The 21,798-nt window shown below is 34.4% G+C and overlaps 1 protein-coding gene across 16 annotated transcripts in view; it reads right to left on the bottom strand.

Moving 5' to 3' along the window:
- The window catches only part of PPIP5K2 (diphosphoinositol pentakisphosphate kinase 2), an 87,239-nt gene that overhangs the window by 45,741 nt on the left and 19,700 nt on the right, over positions 1-21,798 (bottom strand). For all 16 annotated transcript variants that reach the window (XM_023730135.1, XM_023730137.1, XM_023730140.1 and 13 more), the window contains 6 exons: positions 18,430-18,571; positions 16,736-16,959; positions 11,691-11,818; positions 10,794-10,908; positions 4,228-4,335; positions 4,023-4,139 (listed from right to left, as the gene is read on the bottom strand). In XM_023730135.1, coding sequence (XP_023585903.1) covers positions 4,023-4,139; positions 4,228-4,335; positions 10,794-10,908; positions 11,691-11,818; positions 16,736-16,959; positions 18,430-18,571 — 834 coding nt within the window. The remainder of the gene's footprint in view (positions 1-4,022; positions 4,140-4,227; positions 4,336-10,793; positions 10,909-11,690; positions 11,819-16,735; positions 16,960-18,429; positions 18,572-21,798) is intronic.

The raw sequence follows: 21,798 nt of genomic DNA, 5'->3' as shown, positions 1-21,798 counted from the left end.
AAAGACAATGTTCTACATTCTACCTTGGTGAGTAGTGTCTGGGGTCTTAAAAGCCTGTGAGCAGCCATCTAAGATACTCCACTGGTCTCATCCCTTTGCAAGCAAGAGAGAATGAAGAGAACAGGATACAAGGAAAAGATTAGTCTGAAGGACTCATGGACCACAGCTACCAAGGCCTCCACCAGACTGGGTCCAGTACAGCTAGATGGTGCCAGGCTACCACCACGGACTGCTCTGACCGGGATCACAACAGAGGGTTCTGGACAGAGCTGAAGAAGGATGTAGAACAAAATTCTAACACACAGAAAAGAAAGACCAGATTTACTGGCCTGAAATACACTGAAGAAACCCCAAGAGCATGGCCCCCAGACACCCTTTCAGCTCAGTGGCAAAGTCACTTCCGAGGTTCACCGTTCAGCCGGGAGTTGGACAGCCCCATAAAACAAAATGGGACTAATGAGGCACAGCAGTCCAGGGACAAGGACTAGAATGCAGAAGGGGACAGGAAAGCTGGTGATAGGAGTAAGGACAGTGTTGGCATGTAGTGGGGTTGTTAACCATTGTCACAGGGCAACATGCGTACTAACTGTTTAAAGAGAAACTATTTTGTTCTGTAAACCTTCATCTACAGTGAGAAGAGCAGCACAACTAGAAGAACGTAATCAATGTCACTGAACTGTGCATGTAGAAATTTTTGAATTTGGCTATGTATATTTTCACCAAAAAAAAAAATAGGTCGAGAAGGGAGAGGGTTGACATATCGTGGGGTTGTTAACCAATGTCATAAAACAGTATGTGTACTGACTGTTCAATGAGAAAATATTTGTTCTGTAAACCTTCACCTAAAGTACAATAAAAAAAAAAAGATTAATGAACTAGATAGAATACACAAAAGAGAGAACGAACAAGGTAATTTATCAGTTCTTTGAAAAGGCTAATAAATCATTAATTCTTGCCAAGACTCATCAAGAAAAAATTAAGATGAGAATACAAAAAAGTTATCAGTATGAAAAAAGGGATGTTGTTATAGATCAATAAAAAGATAATATAAAGTTACTATGAACAACTGTATACCCTAAATTCAAAAATTTAGATCAAACAGGAAAGCATCTTACCACCTTGGTGAGATAGACTGGTACAACAGCCACAAGGATGCCCTTGAACATGCCAGTAATCATGAGGATGATGCAGGGCTGGGCAGCATTTCATTTTATTTTACATAAGGTTGCCATGAGTCAGAGTTGCCTTGACAGCAGTCATCATCATCATAGATTGTAAAACAACATAGCTAAAGTGACAATTCTCCCCAAAATGATCTATAGCCAATGGAATCCCTATCAAACTCTCAACACGTTTTATTGTTAAAATTGCTAAGCTGATTTTAAATTTATGTGGAAATAAAAAGTGCCAAAAATAGCCAAAGAAATCTTAAAATAGAACAAAATAGGAGGACTTGCTCTACTGGATATAGAAACTTCAAAAAAAATTACAACAATTAAGGCAATAAATACTGTCACAAAGACAGGTAAATAGACAAAAGGGTCAAAATAGAGTACAGAAACAGATTCATGTACACACGGACACTTAGAATTGGCACCATAGCATCATGGGGGAAAGTACATCTATTCCTCACTTACTATCTCATCATTCAACATTTTGCATTTACGACAACAGTAAAAAATCTACTACCCAACTATTTTGCGCATTAACGACATCTGATTGGCATTAACGAACGTCGAGGTGCAAGGTGAGACTAACGCTGGCTGTGATGGTTAAGGTTATATGCCAACTTGGCTGGGCCATGATTCTCAGTGGTTTGGCAGTTATGGAATGATGTAATTTGGCAGTTATATAATGACGTAATTTAGCAGTTATAAAATGGTGTAGTCATCCTCCGTTTTGTGATCTGATGTGGTCATCCTCCATTTTCACATAACACCAATTTTGCATAATGACCTGGTCTTTGTAACCTAACCATGTTGGTGAGAAGTGGGTGTACAGTCTTTTGAAGGGGACTCACTGAATATCCATTTAAAAAAAGGTAAAACTTTACTCTCACACATAAAGAAATGTTAATTCCAAACGGCTTGTAGATTTAAATCTGGAAGACAGTAAAACTTTTGAAAGATGATACAGGAGAATTTCTCCATGAACTTGGTAGTCCAAAATTTCCTAAACAAGACACTAGCCAGAAGTGAAAAGATTGATAACTCAGAATACAGTAACAGCAAGCATTTCTATTACTCAAAAAATACCATTAAGAGAGTTAAAACCAAATTTATAAAGTGAAGAAGATATTTTCTAACAAAATACCATTAAGAGAGTTAAAAGGGAAGTTATAGAGTGGAAAAAATATTTTCTAACAAAATATCAAAGAACTTAAATCCAGAATACATAAACTCCTACAAATCAATAAGAAAACAGCATATTAAAAAAAGAAGTAAACAACCAAACTAAAATGAGTGTTATGGGTTGAACGGTGTCCTCCCCAAAATAGGTACTGTAAATCCTAACCCCTACACCTGTAGATGTAATCCCATTTGGGGAATACAGTTTTCTTTATTACATTAATGAAGCCATATCAATGTAAGCTGTGTCCTAAGCCCATCACTTTTGAGACATAAAAGGAGTAGATTAGGTAGAGAAGCAAGAAAGCACAGACAGGGGAAGATAGACACCGCCATACAGAAAGGTTCCCAAGAAACAGACACTGAAAAGAAACAGGGACCTTCCCCCATAGCAGACAGAGAGAGAGGCTTCCCCTAGAGCCAGTGCCCTGAATTTGGACTTCTAGATTCCTAAACTGTGAGAAAATATATTTCTGTTCATTAAAGCCATCTGTTAGTGGTATTTCTGTTATAGCAGCGCTAGATAACTAGGACAACGGGCAAAAGACTTGAACAGCCACTTCAAAAAAAGCATATCCAAATGGCCATTAAATATATGAAAAGGTGCTAATCCATACTGGTCATGAGGATAAAGCAAATTTAAATCACAATGAGATATCACTACAAACCCCTCAAATAGCTAAAATTAAAAACACTGATCATACCAAGAGCTGAAAAGGATATGGAAACGCAGTATCTTCTAAAGTTGAACTTATGCACCCCTAAGAACCAGCAATTTTACTCCTAGATGCATATCCAAAAGAAATGTGTACATTTGCTCACCAAAAGACCTGTACAAGAATGTTCATAAAAGCATTTGTCTTAATAGCCTCAAAGTGGAAACAAATCCAGTGATCATCAAAACAGAATGGATAAACACAATGTCCTATATTTATTAATAGAATCCTACATGGTAACAAGAATGAAGAAAGAGATGGACGGATCTTACAAAAATAATGAAAGAAGCCAAACCAATTTCGCACTATGTGCCCCCCGCCAAAAAGGCGAACATATATTTTACAATTTCATTTATATGAACTTCAAAATAGGTAAAGTTAATCAAAATCATGATAGTAGCCACATGTGAGGAGAACACAGGGAGGTGATAATTGAGATGGGGCACAACTGCGGCTTCTAGGATGATGATCATGTTGTATACATAACTTGCCTGGTCATTTCACAATTGTGTTCATTTGGTGATATTTCATTAAGCTTTTATGATTTAGGTACTTTTATCAATATGTATTATAATTTAATAAAAAAGTTTTAAAAATGAGTATAAATCTAAATTCGTAAGGTTAGTGTAAGGATTAAAATGCAGTAATTCATACCAAGAGCTTAGCACAATGTTTAGCACATAATAATCCTTAAGTAAAACAACAACAGTGAAAAACAAAAACTATTGCTACCCACTGTAAACTTGGCCTTAAAATCCAAAACACACTAAATAAATTTCATAAGCATCCTAACATGCAAAAAGGTGTTATATATCCAAATCATACTTAAAAAATTTAAACCACCTTGCTTTTTAGTAGCTGAGGTATGAATTATAGTACGTAACAGAAAACTTTTATAAAAACCTCATGAAAATACAGAATTGTAATCAACAAGCACTGAGAGGTACATCCGCATTACCTCTCTGGAAGCTGGTCTATACCCATAGCCAGATGGTAAATTTTTATCTTCTTCACATCCTTTGGCTCCGGGACTAAAGTGTAATTCAACATGAAAGCGTTCCTCTGAGGAAAGATCCTAAAAAATATGGCAGAACATTTTCAAAATGAGGAAATTTAAGCTATTTATTTACCTCTGGTAACAAATGTAAATCAAGAATTGTTACCTTGTTAGGATCCTCATAAAGCATGATAACAATCTGAGTCATGTAGTTGAGTTCATTGACAACATTTAAATAATCCATAGCTCGTTTCCACTGTTCATCCTTTGATTCCTGAACAAAAGGTATATCGTAAGTATTTTCTCATATTGCATCAGCTCAAAGTCATTCTATTTTCATTATGGTAGTTTGTTTAATTCTGAGTAATGTCATACAAATAAAGTGAATACTTATCATCTCATATGCATGACATTTCGAAATAATTCCCCTATATTTAAAAGTCTCAATAAGCTACTTAGGCTTGTTTAAGTGAATTATTTTAAAAATATCTTACCAGCAGTATTAGTGACTCTAGTGGTAACTTCCTTCTAAAACTGCTTTAAGTCAAAATCATCTCTTGAAATATAAAACATACTACTGAATTCTGAGATTAAGGGCAGTTTTTAGACTTCTAAGTCTCAAAGTACCTAGTGTAATATACCATGCTTCATAAACTCAAAACACTATCCTGTAAGACTGGTGCTATTTTTTCCCACCAACATAGTCGGTATATCCAATACACGCTTATCAATAAATACCCCTCATTACACTGCAGTATTACTAAAAATCAGCAGGACTATGTGGATTCTACTGATCTCACTATCTTCTTCTCCATTTTTCCACCTTCATTTGGAGAATCATCAGTCTTTAAATATGTAATCACAGAGCATCAGAGCTGAAAGGAATCTTAAAGAACACACATCACGAGCATTCAAAGTAGAAAATTCTATCTGGAGAGATAAAACTACTCAAGGTACAAACGGTCAATAGGATCTGCTAATACCTCACAAACATCACAGATAGCTTTCTTTTACCTTATACGTGTTATAAGCATTACAAATATACAAAAGCACCTAACAATTTTTGCATATAATATTTTGAACTTTAATATACAATGTGTCTTGTCTTACATGTAAAATCTGATATGCAAAAGCCCAAACTTATAAGACTATAAGTTGATTACTTGTTAAAAAAAATTCAGTACAGATTTCTATTTTAAATTTAGACGTACCTTCTTGAAGCATTCCCCTCTTGAAGTTTTTGGAAGACTAAAGTTAAATCAACACCATGCAATTACATGCATTCTAAGCTTCATTTCAACATATGGTTATTTACACCTCTAAATGCTCTGACCAAGTCATCAGAGCAACTACTCCCAACTAAGCAACATTTCAGAGTAAAAACTGCATCTATGCGAGTGTGCATGTGTGTGTATGTATGTTCAGGTGTGCAATGATTAGTATTTTTTCCAAAATTGAGAAAGGAAAATATAAATTAGCACATTATTACTAAGCTTCACTAACTATGAATTACTATAAATGACTAAGTTGAAATAATAAAAATTTCCACCAGGTGACAAGATCTATTGGTCTTTACGATACCAGATGATAAACAATACCACCATCTAATACATAATTCAGTGTTGCAATTATAGATTTTGCTAGGTCTGCTCTAAGGAGTAGATAAAGGTGTCACATTTATTACTTACAGACTGCTAAATGGATAATACCAGTTAGATACTGAGTTATAAACAACAACAAAAAAACCCCACTGCCATCGAGTCAACTCCAACTCATAGCGACCCTACAGGACAGAGTAGAATTATCCCATAGGGTTTCCAAGGAGTGCCTGGTGGATTCAAACTGCCAACTTTTTGGTTAGTGGTAGCTCTTAACCACTATGCCACCAGGGTTTCTCACTGACTTATAAAGAAATTAATTTTTTTTTAATTAGAAAAAAGAGATTCTAGTATAGATTTTAATTTTCACTTTAATAATTACAAGTAAATTTTTTCCCTTGGAATAACAGATTTTTAACAGAATCAAGTTGTTCAGTTTTTATTTTAGAAATGTAGCCTGACTTCAATAGATGCCCAATAAACTTAGCTCTACTTATACTGTCTTTGTCTCTCATTTTCTACAGTACCACCAGCATTTGTGTTTAGTTGATATTTTGTAGTGAACTATTTTAATTCCCTTCGTCTTTCCTTTTGTGTATATTTCTTAGATGCTTTCTTTGTGGCTACCATGAGTATTACATTTAACATCTTACTAAACATAGCAATCTGATTTAAACTGATACCAACTTAACTTCAATAACATGCAAAAACTCATCTTTCCTATCAGTAGCGCTGGAAGGGCCTGGAGGAGAGTGTTGGTGAAAGCCTAAAGAGCCTAAAAGGAAGAGTGTTAGTGAAAGCCTTAAAACCCTTGAGGAGGTTGTCGGTGAGTTAAGGAAAATGTCGTTGGGAGTTAGAGGAAAAAGAACCCTTACTATGTAGTGGCAGAAAGTGTAGAAACACTGTAGCCTGTAGACAAGGAAAAAATAGGATGCATACCTAATGAACTCAGTAAGCTAGCTATGTAGATTTCCAAGAATACTGAAAGTGTCACAAGCTTCTTCTCACTGTCTGTGATAAAATATGAGAAGAGATAAGCTAAAGGACAAACTGTTCATTATAAAGGAGCTAGGACTGGCTGGCTTCAAAAATAAACTTCTCATTCCCAGTTTTTCCAGAGGCAAACAATCCTATAATTAAAAAGTGGCTTCCTGGGAGAGAACAAATACAGGGTTCTGTCAGGAAAATATAGCTTCATCTTTACACCAAGGGTACGACTGTAAAACCCTTTCTTAAGACCAGGACTTCTGGGAAGATGGCGGCATAAGCAGCTCCAAGATCCTGGCCCTCCCACATAAGCACCGAGAAAAGCAACTAGAAATCTATACTCAATCCTCTAAGAACTCTCAAAAAGCAGGTTAATGATAGAATCAACAAGCTGCAAATTGAAGCAAGGTAAAGGAAAATTTTAAACAGTAGGAAAATCTATTTTTCCATTGTCTCCATCCATCCCTGTCCTGGAAGCCATTTGACTGCTGTGGAGCACTAGCCACAGGTACACTTGACCCACAACTCTCTTGTGCATTAAAAAGGGCCCCAATCTCTAGCTCCAAAGTCAATATAACAGATCCTGCTGGTGCACTGTTCAATGTGTACGTTCTGACTGGTATGGGAGCGGTCTGAAGAACTGTAAGTTCAGTCTGGTCTAAATCAGGGCCTCACAGGGTGTGGGAGGGAACAGTGAGCAAAGCCTGAAGTCTGTGCCTGCCTAAGAATTCCTTGAGGATATCAGTGTTTTCAAAACTGCTGTGTATATGGGGAAATTGAGAAAGCCAAAACACTATAACATACTGTCTGAGATTCAATTAAAAATCACAAGGCGAACAAAGAAACTGGAAATGACAACCCACTCAAAAGAACAAGCAAAGATAAAGAAATTGTCTCTGTGGAATCCCTAAAAATGGACAGATTAGAAAAAATTAAAATAGCAAATATTAAACATGCTAAAAGAACTAAAGGGAAACACCGACAAAAAACTAAAAGGAATCAGGAAAACAATGCATGAATAAAATGAGAATAGAAAGAAAAAGATAGATACTATAGAAAGAAACCCAAAAAATACTGGAGTTGAAAGATACCATAAATGGGATGAAAAACTCATTGAAGGGGGCTTGACAGCAGATTTGAGCTGGCAGAAGAAAGAACAGCCAACTAGAAGATAAAGTAATCAAAATTATTGAGTCTGAATAGCAGTAAGGAAGGATCAAGACTGCTGAACACAGCCTAATAGAAATGTGAGACACCATATGCACCATGGGAATGCCAGAAGGAAAAGAAAGAAAGGGACAGAAAGACTATTTCAAGAAATAATAGCAGAAAATGTTCCAAAGACATAAATCTACAAATCTAAGAAGCTCCATGAACTCCAAGTAGCATGAACTAAAAAGGTTGACACCAAGACACGTTTTCATCATGCTCTCAAAAATTAAAGAATCATGAAAGCAGCAAAAGAGAAGCAAACTGTCAGATACAAAAGATCCCTAATAAGACTAAGCATCAATTTCTCCTCAGAAATCTTAAGAGACCAGAAAGCAGTGGAATGGCATATTTAAAGTGCTGAAAGAAAATAACTGTCAAGCAAGAATATTATATCTGGCAAAACTGTCCTTCATGAATGAGGGCAAAATTAAGATATTCTCAGATGAACAAAAATTGAGGGAATTTGTTGCTACTACACCTACTCTACAACAAACACTAAAGGGAGTCCTTCAGACAGAAACGAAAGGACACTGGACAGTAACTCAAAGCCATACACAAAAAAAAAGGTCTCCATTAAAGGTAATTTCATGGGAAAGTATAAGGACCAGGTTTAAAGTATTTTTGGTTGGGTATTCTAGTTGTTATGTCCTCCATGCTTTATAACAAATGCATTAAAAAGTATAAATTTATGTTACAGGGCATATGATGTATAAAGATGTAATTGGTGATAACAACAACAAAAACGGGGGGGGGATGTTATAGGAATAGAGTTTTTGCATGTTACTAAAGTTAAGTTGGTATCAATTTAAATCAGGTTGCTATATTAAGTAAGATGTTAAATGTAATACCCATGGTAACCACAAAGAAAACATCTAAAAAATATACACAAAAGGAAAGACGAAGGGAATCAAAATGGTTCAGTACAAAATATTGACTAAATACAAATGTTAGCAGTATTAGAGGAAATAAGAGACAAAGACAGTATACGATACATAAAAAACAAACAAGAAATGGCAGAAGCAAGTCCTTCCAGAAATGTAAATGGATTAAACCCTCCAATGAAAAGACAAGAGTAGCAGAATGAATTAAAAAAAAAAGAACCAACTACATGCCGTCTACAAGAAACACATCTTAGGCGCCAAAACACAAATAGTTTAAAAGTGAAAGGATGGAAAAAATATTCCATGCAAATAGTACCCAAAAGAGAGCTGAGGTGGCTGTTTTAATATCATACAAAACAGACCTCAGAAAGATGTAAGGAGGTGCCTCACAAATCCTTCAAAGAGACAAAAGATTTTCTAAGTTATCTTATGAGCATGTCTTCCAGGAGACCAAGATAGAAAGGACTTATCCTTAAGAGTCTCAAGGGTGTGACTTTGTCAAACGGAGTAGATTATAAATTGATACATAAAAAGCCCACAACTTTTCTTTTTTTTTAAACTGCACCATCTTAAACTGAAAATAAACAGACTTTTGAATTACCAAACTTCTTCGGGGAGGAAGGAGGTTGAGGAAACTACTCAGTTGCAAACACGGGCTATGTTTACGGAAAAAGGATGACCCAGAGGTAGCAACCAAGAGCTCAAACTATGAAGCTAAGAGCCACTGTAAGCAACTCCCTAGCAGTATGATAGTCCTAAAATTAAGGACCTGGCAACATGTACCTAGGTAGATTCTAAAATTGCTATGGACCAGGGACTGCTGTGTAACTTCTGTTTTCCCCTTTTTTGAGCAGGTTATCCTATGCCTGTTCCACCATTGAACACTGGGTGTGTGAGAAGCAGATAAGTGGTTTCTTTAGTTCACAGGTCTTTGGATTGAGATTTAGTACTCTGAGAACTTCAGATTGAGTGTCCTGTACAGCGCAACGAGATTTATCCAAGGAATCTCATCCACATCGGGACTTGATCTAGAACATGAGCTCCTGGATTTCAGGATGATGCTGTAATAGGATAAGACCAGGGAGCAAGGGGGTTTAGGGGAGGAATTCATATTCCTCCTATGTGAATTCTGCATGTGAGAGGAATATGAATTGTTGTGGTAGACTGTATTTTCTAAAGATGGCTGCCACAATATATCCAATCCCATGTACTCTTTAAAAAATGTGATGTTGACACTCTATCCATCTAGTGGTTATGAGCCTATTTCCCCTCCGTTTGAACCTGGATGGAACTTTGTAACTGTCTCAACCAACAGAGCTCAGTAAAAATGACACTATGTGACTACAGAAGTTAGGTTATAAAAATGTCATACACTTGCATATTTTTCTCTTAGGAAGTTCATTCTTGGAACACAGCTGCCAGCTGTCTGGGTAGAAGCAGGTCACATGAAGAGGTAACATGTAGATATTCTGGTCTACAACCCCAGCTGAGGAACCACTTGACAGCCAGTATCAAGTACCAGACATGGGAGAAAACCTCTGAAATCATTAGAGCCGCAGCCACTATCTGCCTACAAGTCCATGAGAACCCCGAGTGAAAACCGCCTAACCAGTCAATCCTCTGAGCTATGAGAGATAAAAATAAAATGACCGTGGTTGTTTTAAGACAGTTAAGTTTTGGTATGATTTATCTTATAACAATAGATAACACGCACTATACTCAACCATATACCAAGTCCTGTCAATTCTACCACCTAAATAACTCAAATTCATCAGCTTCTCTTTATCCCACTACCACTAGCATTAACAGCACCTAAAATGCTTTGTATTATTGTTTGTTTAAATGGGTCTTCTCTGAAAGGAAGAGAACATGTCTTTATCCCCAACGTCTGGCACAGTGCTTGGGATACAGCAGACACTTGAAAAGTGATGAACTGTAAAAGGTAATAATGAATTATAAAAAATTTCACATTAACAATAGCAGGGCTAGTGATCTGATTACAAATTCAAGGCAACATATTTGTTTGTTATATCAGAATAACTGATTCTACTTACATTGCATAAGGCACCATAGCGAAGAATAGAGAGTAAAGAATGCACATGACTTTCACTGGTGAAATACAATCTAGTACGCACATGACGATCGGGGGACAGAACACCTCTGGAATACCTAAGGTCACAAGCAGACAGTATTAAAACATAACTATAAAGGTAGTTAAGTACTGAAATTATTTTGTAACACGAAATTTACTCCTACTAGAAGTAAAAGACCATAATAAGTAAATCTATCACTCTTCTAACTACAATTGAGGAATTATCTTAGTTATTCCTCTAATACGAAGCTAACTGAAACTAGCTGGAACTTCTGAGATTAGTCAAAGGAGATTTACTGGTAATATTAATCAAGTTCACTATAAATAGGTTATTTAAGCTTCCCTATTAGCAATGACAGAGGTCATAGTCCTAAAGAAGTTCAAAGACGTTTATGCTGCTGAATGGGGTATAGTTTAGCTGATGACACATAGCCTTTTTTTCCCTTCACCTCAGTTTTTCTCCAATTTGGAGCCAAAAAGAAACTTGGTTGGAAGCTAATAGGAATGCCTGTTGTTATTGTTGTTAGTTGCCGCTGAGATGATGCTGACTCACAGCAACCCCATATGTACAGAATAGAACTGCTCCACAGGGTTTTCAATGTTGTGACCTTTTGGAAGCGGATCACTAGGCCTGTCTTCCCAGGTGCCTCTGGGTGGGTTTGAACTGCCAACAGTTCAGCTAGTATTTGAGCACTTAACTGTTTGCACCACGCTAGATAATTGTTATTTCCCCAGTGTGCCATACTGCCAAACTCTGGACATTGGAACTTCTTCATAGGAACATTAAAAAGTAACTTAGATTTGAAATATGCAAAAAAACACATGCCCACAGATGTAAATAATCAGTACAGTATCTTACACAGGATGGAGTTTATTTACAGTGTCATCATCTTGTGTCCTCTGAAGGTCAGAACGAATTTTTCTAACTAGAGGAGTACAGTAGCCTTTGGCAATCTCCAGTTTTTCAGCTTTAGTTATACCATATTCCTGAGCAGAAAATACGTATTAGTAATAAGGTATATGACAAAGATTTCTGTCTAACAAATGCACCCTTAAATTAGAAAATTATAGTGGAGGAAAAATATACACACACACCCTTCCTGAAACTATTAAGTATAATCGGAAGGATTTTTGTAGCAGAACTGAAAAAGCAAGTAATTTCTGAAGAGAAGAGGATGAATATAATCTTTGTGGGTACTAGCTCAACACGACCAGAGGTTCCAAATGCAAAAACAAACTCTACAAGAAAGATGGACAAAGGCCACAAACGCTAAAGCACAGAATACATTCATATATTTAAATAGTCAATAAATATATGCAAAATTTATATATTTAATATAGTTTTAAAGTATGAATTAAAGCCATGAGATTTTTGTCTATCCAAATGTCAAAGATTATAAAGACTAATAAATTCTTCAAAAGCCTTTGGCCAATATTTTTAAAGTTTTAACTAGTGGTGAGCAAAAATGTTCTAAAATTATCAAACTCAATAATGTCTATAATCACTATGAGGTAATAAGGTTTATAATAAATTATTATTATAATCTAGAGTGTCAAGAAAACATAGTAATTGTAATAAAAATTACAGTTTAAAATGGCAGATTAGAAAACAGCCTGATATAAGAAAAGAAAAAATTGTGATGTGTATGAGAGGGGAACAGAGAGAGAGGTTAAAAGTAGAAAGGAGGAAGGGAGAGAAGAGAAATGGAGGAGGGAAGGGGAAAGGGTAAACCTTCTCCAAGTTCACTCTGTTGTGGTCATTAGGTGCTGCTGAGTGGATTTCAACTCATAGTGACCCATGTGATGGAGCAGAACTGCTCCATAGGGTCTCTTTGGCTGTAATCTTTATGGGAGCAGATCACCAAGTCTTTCTTCCCTAGAGCCACTGGATAGGTTTGAACTGCCAACCTTTCAGTTAGGCAGTTGCTAAGCATTGCACCATCACAGAAAGTTCATTCTAGGCTACCTGAAATAAAGGTTACCTCCTGATATCAGGTATCTCCGTAAAGATTCAGATGGCAAAACATCAGTATGGATAACAGACCTCAAATCTGCTTAATAAAGAAAATGCTGTTTGACTATAGATTGATCCTATAGAAGATCTGTGAAAATGGAACTTCTTGGGGCCATTTAATGTAAACTAAAGCTTACTTTCCCAATCATGGCAAGTTAAGTCAATAATCTTATCAAGATAAGATGATTGCTAAATGGGTGTGCAGAAGAGATATATAGGTTATTGTGGACGTATGTGTAAACAGAAGAAAAGTGTTGGATTAAAAAAATCATCAGGGGATTATGCTAAGTGAAACAAACCAGATACAAAAGGACAAATATTGTGTATTTCTACTTATATGAAATATCTACAATAAGCAAATTCATAGAGACAGAAAGATTAAGGTTATCAGGGGTTGGGGAAGGAAGGGAAATGGGGAGTTATTGCCTAGTAGGTACAGAATTTTTGTTTGGGGTGGTGAAAAAAGTTTTGGAAATATACAGTGATGAAGGTTGTACAACACTGTGAATGTAATTAAAGTCAATGAATTATACACTTAAAAATAGTTAAAATGGCAAATTTTATGTTATGTGTATTTTACCACATTAAAAAAAAGCAGAGAAGTAGTTGCTTGGGGCCACGAGTGAGGGGATTTAATGAGAGGGATCAAAAGGAGACTGTTTGGAGCAATGAAAATGTTTTGTATCTTGACTGTATTTACATGGGTGTAAATGCTTATCAGAGCTCATTGAAGGAAAAAAATAACAAAGAAAATACTCATTGAAATGTACACTTAAAATTGGTAGATATTATTGCATGCCAATTATACCTCAATAAAGTTAAAAAATCATCAGGGAAAAAATCTAAACAAATTTGTTATTAACAAGGTAAGAGGAAACAAGAATTTTCATACACTGCTAGTCTGGATGAAAACTGGTAAAAATTTTCTGAAGCTACAGAATACTCTAGGGAGTTTAAAAAAAAAATAATAGATTTCTAAATACCAGAAATTTGCTAAATAAATTATTATACATTCACACCATTCAGCCATTAGTAATAATGATATATACACAGTTTTAGTAACATGGAAAGATGTTCTTGATGCTAAATGATGGGAAAAAATCAGGTTGTAAAATACTATGCTTTCCTTATTCCTTTTTTGTAAAGAATACATTTGCTATATACAGGCATTAATGAGAAAACACATACGTGCATGAATTTAAGGAAAAAGGCCTTTATGAATACTCCAAAGCATCAACTGTGTTTATCTCTAGTTAGTAATATTATAGTGATTTTTTTTTGCTATGTCTACATTTTCTTGTTTCACAACAAAGATACATTACTTCTGTAATAAACTTTTCCCTTCAGTGTAGTGATATATTTTGCTCATCTGCCACCACCGACCAACTCTAAATTATTGTTAGATATCAAAGTTCTCATATGCAGTTACAATATTTCTCTGATTAACAGAACTAATTAAAATAAATGAGGCTATTTAAAGATTTTCTATGTGGTACTATTCAATGAATTGTGTCAATGGGCTTTATATGGCAAATGCTATTATAAAGAAACCTCAGAATTTCATAATCTACAGATAACCAAAGAAACCGTCTTCAAACTCTCTTTAATAAATGTGTGCCGTCTCAATTACAAAAATTTTAATACAAAATTCAGTCTTCAGATGTTCATCTATCTACCATGATACAATCACGACTATTTTAAAGCATCGTTTTGAACCATGACCACAATTTTCTGAGGATTGAAAAAGGTTAAAAAGTGAAATACTAACTCTATTGCAGCATAAAACCTGTCAGAAACAAAATTAGTTTAACTACTAAAATAACAAGAATAGACCATGGTTATCATATTCAAGCTTAGATATGACTGGTATTACATAATTCATATAAGCATAGATATAAGAAAGAATTTATTGATTTAATGGTAAAGGTGGAAACAGACTTTTTAGAACATATCAACACTTGGAAGTACACCAGAACATATATACATGTTTCTTGCACAGATCCAATGATTCCTGCTAACCTAAACTATATTCTAAACAAGTTAAAAATCTACATTATTTGACTGAGTCATCAAATCTGTAAGCCTGGAATATTCTTTATTCACTTGAGAACTAAGTATACAAAATTTTCATTTTTTTCTGTTACAAACCATGTTATATTACAAATTATTACTTTCAACATGTTTATAAATTTTATTTTTTCAATCATTAAAAATGTCTCCATTTTATCCAAGGCCTTTAGATTTATGAAAATGAAAGTAACAAAATAATATATTTACTGAACTGAATTCAACACCCTATCACAAGAAGAAATCCCAAGTTTCTGCCATAATAAGAACTGTCAACTCAAATAGGGAGGTAAACCCCAATCTGTCCTCTCCTCAATTTATAAAATAATCTCAGAACACCAGGAAAGCATATATAAAGACCTCAGCTTTTAAAGTTAGTTATGGATTAACCAAAAATAGGACTTTGATTCCTGGAAGACTGGACATAATTTTTTCTAAAGAGTTCTAAGATTTCAAAGATAAACTATTTAATTCAGGAAAATAATTTTGAAGGTGTCTTCAAATAACTTCTCCAACTGTTGTGAAAATCTTACCTAACTGCATCAAAAGAGAATCACTGTAATGGATATTGAGAACACCTGAGTGTAAAGACTTGTTTTAGAATATACAATGATGGCTCAAATCTTGCCTGACAATACTAATTTTTGGTGCTTTTTTAAATTATAATACTTTTAAAAAGCTCCTTTTTTTAGGTCAGTGCTTGTTAAAGTGAAGCACAGACATATTCTTAAACTTTGAGATATTTTTATCCTCCCCTTTAAAACGGATTCATGTTTGTAAATCACCAATTCATACAAAATACCTGTCTGTATTATACATCTGATCAAACAAATATACAGTTGCTCTTTCATGCTGAAGGAATAAGCTTATCTTTAACATGTACATAAACGCTTGTAGGTAGGTTTTCCACTATCTAAATTCTTAGTGTTTCAAAGTTGGTAGGCTTTCCTGGACATTCTGTGAATATCTGGAAAGGGACATTGGCATATTTTAACCATTTTTATAAATGGCATTTGTAAGGCAACAAAAAGCTATTTTGGTTCATAAACTTTATCTTCCACATACATATCATTTTTTCCTGCTTTTTTATTTTGGTTCAGAGTCGGAATGTCTGATATTTTCCTTTTACAATAACCAAATCATCTTTTCATAATTGAGCTGAAAGAAGGTTCCAATACAACATCGGGAAAATTTTTCTTTTAACATATCCCTGATCTCATGTTGTTTTGTCACTTTTTCCTTTATTATAAATTTGATTCTCTGCCTAACTGCATTTCGGTTATCTGAATTCCAGTTACATATTTATTTTTATTCTTCTATAACGAAAAAAACCAGTGTGCCCCCTCCACAACAACCACTTACATCTTGACCTCTAACGATCATTTTCCAAATACTTTCACATAAAGTAGCAAGACTCGTGAAATTTTTTACATAGGGCCACAACTACCTTTATCTCCTCCTCCCCACACATTTTCATAGCATAGAGTAGGTAGATACACAACATGTGCCAATAAATACTTAAGTGATTTATTCTATACTGTTTTCAGTTGTTTTGTTTGTTAGTATATTATTGCTCTTTAGGAATATGAATTCTTTAATTTTTTTAAAAAGTCCCTACAATCAAACTATCAGCAAACCAAATAATTTAACGTGATTTAAAGTAACAAACAAAAAGTTTAAAATATCTATTTATGATTACTTGCTTTCTTTTTTAAAGTTATGGGTTTTATAGGGACATGAAAACCAACTATCTTTTATCTAGTGATAGACATTTAAAAAGGATCTATTTACACAACACTGTAAGAAAATTAAGAATTACTTACCTGAGGGATAACAATATCTGCTAATGCCTTTGAAAGTCTATATAATTCCATTGTATTTTCTAATTTCAAGGAACCATTATGCTGGACATCATATTTTATGCAGTCATATATGTCAGGGATTTTACTAATGTCATATCTTCCATTCTTTGTTTTAAAGTCTTTTTCCAACTTGGACCATCGGCGTAGCATAAGCTCTAATGTCTCACTATGGTAAAGCTGAATATCTAAAATAACAACATTTTTAGTACAGTCAGCTTAAAAATCTGGTTAATTCATATACATTAAACTTTTGATAATTAAAAATCTTTTAAAATGTCAAAGACAAACTGTATTATGTTAGGAAATGCTCTTGTAGTATGTTACATATACTATTGTCTTGTTGTGTGCCATGGAGTTGATTCCCACTCATAGTGACCCTATATAATGGAGTAGAACTGTCCCATAGGGTGTCCTAAGCTGTAATCTTTACTGGTGCAGATTGGCAGGTCTTTTCTCCTATGGAGCTGCTGGCGGCTTTGAACCACCAACCTTTTGGTTAGAATCCGAGTGCTTAACACTGTGCCACCAGTGTTCCTACATATATTAGCAACCGTATATTTTATAAACTGGGGCAAAGGTATAAATACTTGGGTTAACAACTGCGTGCTCAGGCAATCTTTTCCATATATTACAGCCTTAAGTAATATTAAAAAGAAAAAGTACAATATTTGTAACAAAATCCTTTAAAGCTAACACATTTTAGATTCTAATTTTTTTTATTATTGTTGAAAACAGAGCAAAACATACACCAATTCAACAATTTCTACATGCAAAATTCAGCAACATTGATTACATTCTTCAAATTGTATGTACAACCATTCTCATCCTCATATTTTGAATTGTTCCTCCCTCACTGACATAAACTCACTGTCCCCTAAACTTCCTGTGTAAATTTTTGAGTTGCTATTGTCAGCTTGATCCCATATAGATAGTTCTTTTGTTCAAGGCAGACATTCTATATCAATTAAGCTAAACCGTTGCTTGGTTCAAAGACTTCAGGAGATACTTTCGGTTTAAGGTTTAAAGATTATCTCGGGACAATAGTTTCGTGGGTTCATCCAGCCTCAGTAGCTCAAGAAAATCTGGATTACATGAAAATTTGAAGTTCTGTTCCAGTACCCTCCCCTCCCCATCACCTTTTGATCAGGATTCTTCTATAGATTGATTCTGGTTTTTAAATGCTTTCATTTTTATTAGATTCTCATTAATAATAGAATAGGCAAACTACTGTAACTGAAAGGAACATTAAGAACTAAACAATTCAAATGTTCCACTCTTACAGGCAAGAAACACAAGATGCTGAAGTTGCCCTAGTTATTAACCAAGCTAGTCTCAGAGTCAGAGCCCAAATCACTTTCTTATTGCTTACTCCTTATTATCTATCTATTCACTGTTTAACTATATGTCAATGATATATAAGTAAATGTTCAAATAAGAATGTTTTATTGTCTCCTACATGCTGTCATAGATAAGGCAACTATAACTTAACTATTGTTCTTTTGCTGGATACATATTAACCCATATCGTACTTAGATTTCAAGAGAGAAGCTGGATTTCTTAAAATAAGAAGACTGGTGCATCTTATTTAAAAATACTTACAGTAACCAGATAGCAATTTTTATTTGTTCTATGCTCTAAAAAAACATAATATTTACCTGAAGACTTGGGATCTTCCATCCGATGTCTGATTTGAGAAGTCAAACTTTGAATAAAGGAATAAACTTTGTCACAGGTCTTCACAGGATTTTTAATTAAATGCATTGATTTGATAAGGGAAATGCTTCCAGATGGAGTAAGCTACAAATGAGTAAAGCATATATTTTATATCTGGTTATGCCTAAGGGTCCAAGAGAATAATATGCTATTACACAAAATTTTTTAGTAGCTAAGGAATAATTCCATATCACATTAAGAGAATCCCTGAAATACAGTAATATGATCAAGCAGGAAGTAAAAACCTCTGAATTTCATGTTAAAAAACAGTAAACTTTAGCTATGATTGGATCATCTATAAATTTAGCAGAAGTACTCTAACTTACAATGAGATTTGATGACAATTTGCTGACTTGATTACTATGTGTAAAGGAGAAAATACAGTTCTAATCACATGATATATATTACATATAATGAAATAACCCGAAGACTCTATTATAATCAATTTTTTCTAGGTGAGGTCTGAGGTTAAGCAACTTGGCTAAAATCAAACCATGCTAAGTGAAGGAAAAAATAAGATTGTAAAATAGTACGCTTTTCCTGATAACATATTTGGGAAGAATACACTTGTATTCTTTACAAACGAATATGTGAATATGTGAAGGAGTGGGATTCAAAGACAGGTAGTCTGACTACAGAGTTGGTGCTCTTAACCACTATGACATTCTGCCCTTGTGATGAGCATAGGCTGTATCTGCAAGTCAACAAAAGCCATCACTGAACTTGCACAAGACAAAGAAAAAAGACTAAATGGTTCTAAATTCCGGTTCTAATGCTTAGCTGGGCAAGTTTAATTAACACCACCAAATAAGTTTCTACAAATATAAAAAATGGAAAGTGGAATTCCACTTCTGGTTATGGTGAATTAGGTGGTTTGGACCAACAATACTAGTGAAGGTAAGTAGAACTCCTTGAAAAATAACTTCTATACTTCGCTTTAAGACATCCGACAGCTAACAAAGTAGTAAAGAATTCTGGAACCAAACTTATATAGGTCAGTGATTTAGAGTGAGCCTGGCATTTGAGGCTATTCTGCACTGGAGACATTTATTGACTGTGAAGAGACAGCTGAGAAACTGAGTTGAGGTTTAACAACCTTTCTGGGCTAAAGGAACAAAAGTGGAGTCTAGGGTACACCAAAGGTGTGCTGAGGTAAACCCCCTGCATTTAGGTTTCAAAACAGTGATGGTGAATCAGAAGCAAATCAACCCACCAACAAACTGCAAACCAAGTTAAAGTCATCTGGTTGGCCCAGAAAAACATCAGTTTCTGAAACTGGATTAAGGTAATCTCAGATTGCTATGTCCACAGTATACTATAACCAGTAGTTATTATAGCAAGAACAAATAAAATCCATATTGCATGATGACATCATCTAAAGCTCAAATTATTTCTACAAATAAAATGTCCAGAAACAATTAAAGCTATTCAGGCACACAAGAAGACATGACATCATGAATGCCAATCAGCAAAACAGACAAAAGAAACACAAAGAAGAAACTCTAGATATTACAATTATCAGAGAAAAACTCAGAATCAGGAGACTCACTACATTTAAGATAAAACATTAAAAATCAGCAAAGAACTACAAACTAAGAAAATGACAATACATTTTTTTTAAGCAAATAGAAATTCAATTATTGAAAATAGCTAAATTTAAAACAGATTAGATACAGCCAAAGATAATTCAGTGAACTGGAACATAGGTTAGAAGATAATACCCACAATGAAGCATAGAGATAAAAGGATGAAAAAAAACAAAGAAAGGATAAGACAAGACAAACTGATGAGCTCTAACATACATATGTTTAGAGTTCCAGAAGAAGGGAACAGAGGAAATATTTAAATCTACATCTGGACACAACAGAAAAACTGCTGAAAACCAAAGCCAGATATTTAAAGTAGCCAGGAGTAAAAACAAAAAAACAGATTTATCTTCAAAGACACAACAATAAGACTAACAGCTGACTTCTCAAAGGAAACAACAGGGAGGCTAGAAGATATAAAAATGACATCTTTCAAAACTTATGGAAAATATGATAAAATTCAACGAATTTTCATGATAAAAATTCTTAACAAAATAGAAACAAAATGAAATTTCCTTATTCTGAGATTAAAGAATATCAAACTAAATGATGAGCTATACTATATGTACAGATTGAAAGCCTAGATAAAAAGATATACATTCTTACAAACCAATCTATAGATTTAATGCAATCTAAATCAAAATCCCAACAGGAATTTTGCAAAGAGCTCATATCCAGAATAGACAAAGAGCTTTCTACCAATCAAAAAGAAACACACAAACCACTAGTAGAAAAAAAAAAAGACGAGACTTGAAGAGATGCCTTATGAAAGAGGATGTCTAAATGGTCAATAAATATTAAAACCCCAAGTGAGGTACCACTGTACATCCATCAGAATGGTAAAAATTGAATAGTTTTAAATATACCAAGAATGGAGACTATGTGGAGCAATGAGAATTACCATAGAATTCTAATGGGAATGTAAATTCGTTCAATTAATTTAGAAAGCAATTCAGTTATTATATACTAATACTGAACATGAGCATACACATGATCATATGCACCAGGAGGCATACAAGGATATTCATAGTAGCATTAGTCATAAAAGCCCCAAACTGGTGACAACAGTAGAAAGCATAGCTAAATTGTAGTACATTCATTAAACAGAATGTGGCTCAACAAACTACAGCCCACAGGCCAAATGTGACCTGCGGTGCAGCCCGAACTCAGAATGATTTTTACATTTTTAAAGGGTAGTTAAAAAACAAAAAAAAGCAATAGAGATCCTATGTTAGGCAAAGCATAAAATATTTACTATCTGATTTTTTACAGAAAAAGTTTGCCAATCCTTGAAATAGAATGCTACTACATAGCAATGAAAATTAACTATGGCAATACTCAACAATACTGATGAAATTTACAAACACAACGTTGAACAAAGGAAACTAGACATGAAAGAAAATGCTGTATTATTCTATTACACTAAAACCTGCAAAGGCCGGAACCTGTGTAAGAGAAGGAAAACTCATATACTGCCCAATAACAGAAAACGACTGAAAAGTGGTTAAAAAAAAAAAAAAAAAAAAAAAAAGTGGCAGAAAACTTGCGAGACCCAGAGAAAGGCAGTCTCTTCGAGTTAAGGCTGTCAAAGGTTTCAATGCATATGAAGTTTTAAAAACAGCCAAAAATGAGACTACGGTGTTTAGGGATACATATTTATCCAAATAAATATTCTGGATAAAAGACTAAAAAAGAGCAACATAAAAAGTTATCGCAGTAATTTCT

Source organism: Trichechus manatus, unplaced genomic scaffold (genome assembly GCF_000243295.1).
Source record: "Trichechus manatus latirostris isolate Lorelei unplaced genomic scaffold, TriManLat1.0 scaffold00032, whole genome shotgun sequence".
Lineage (NCBI taxonomy): Eukaryota > Metazoa > Chordata > Mammalia > Sirenia > Trichechidae > Trichechus > Trichechus manatus.
The sequence above is the reverse complement of the archived record's forward strand: the minus strand, read 5'-3'. Positions and strand labels throughout refer to the sequence as shown.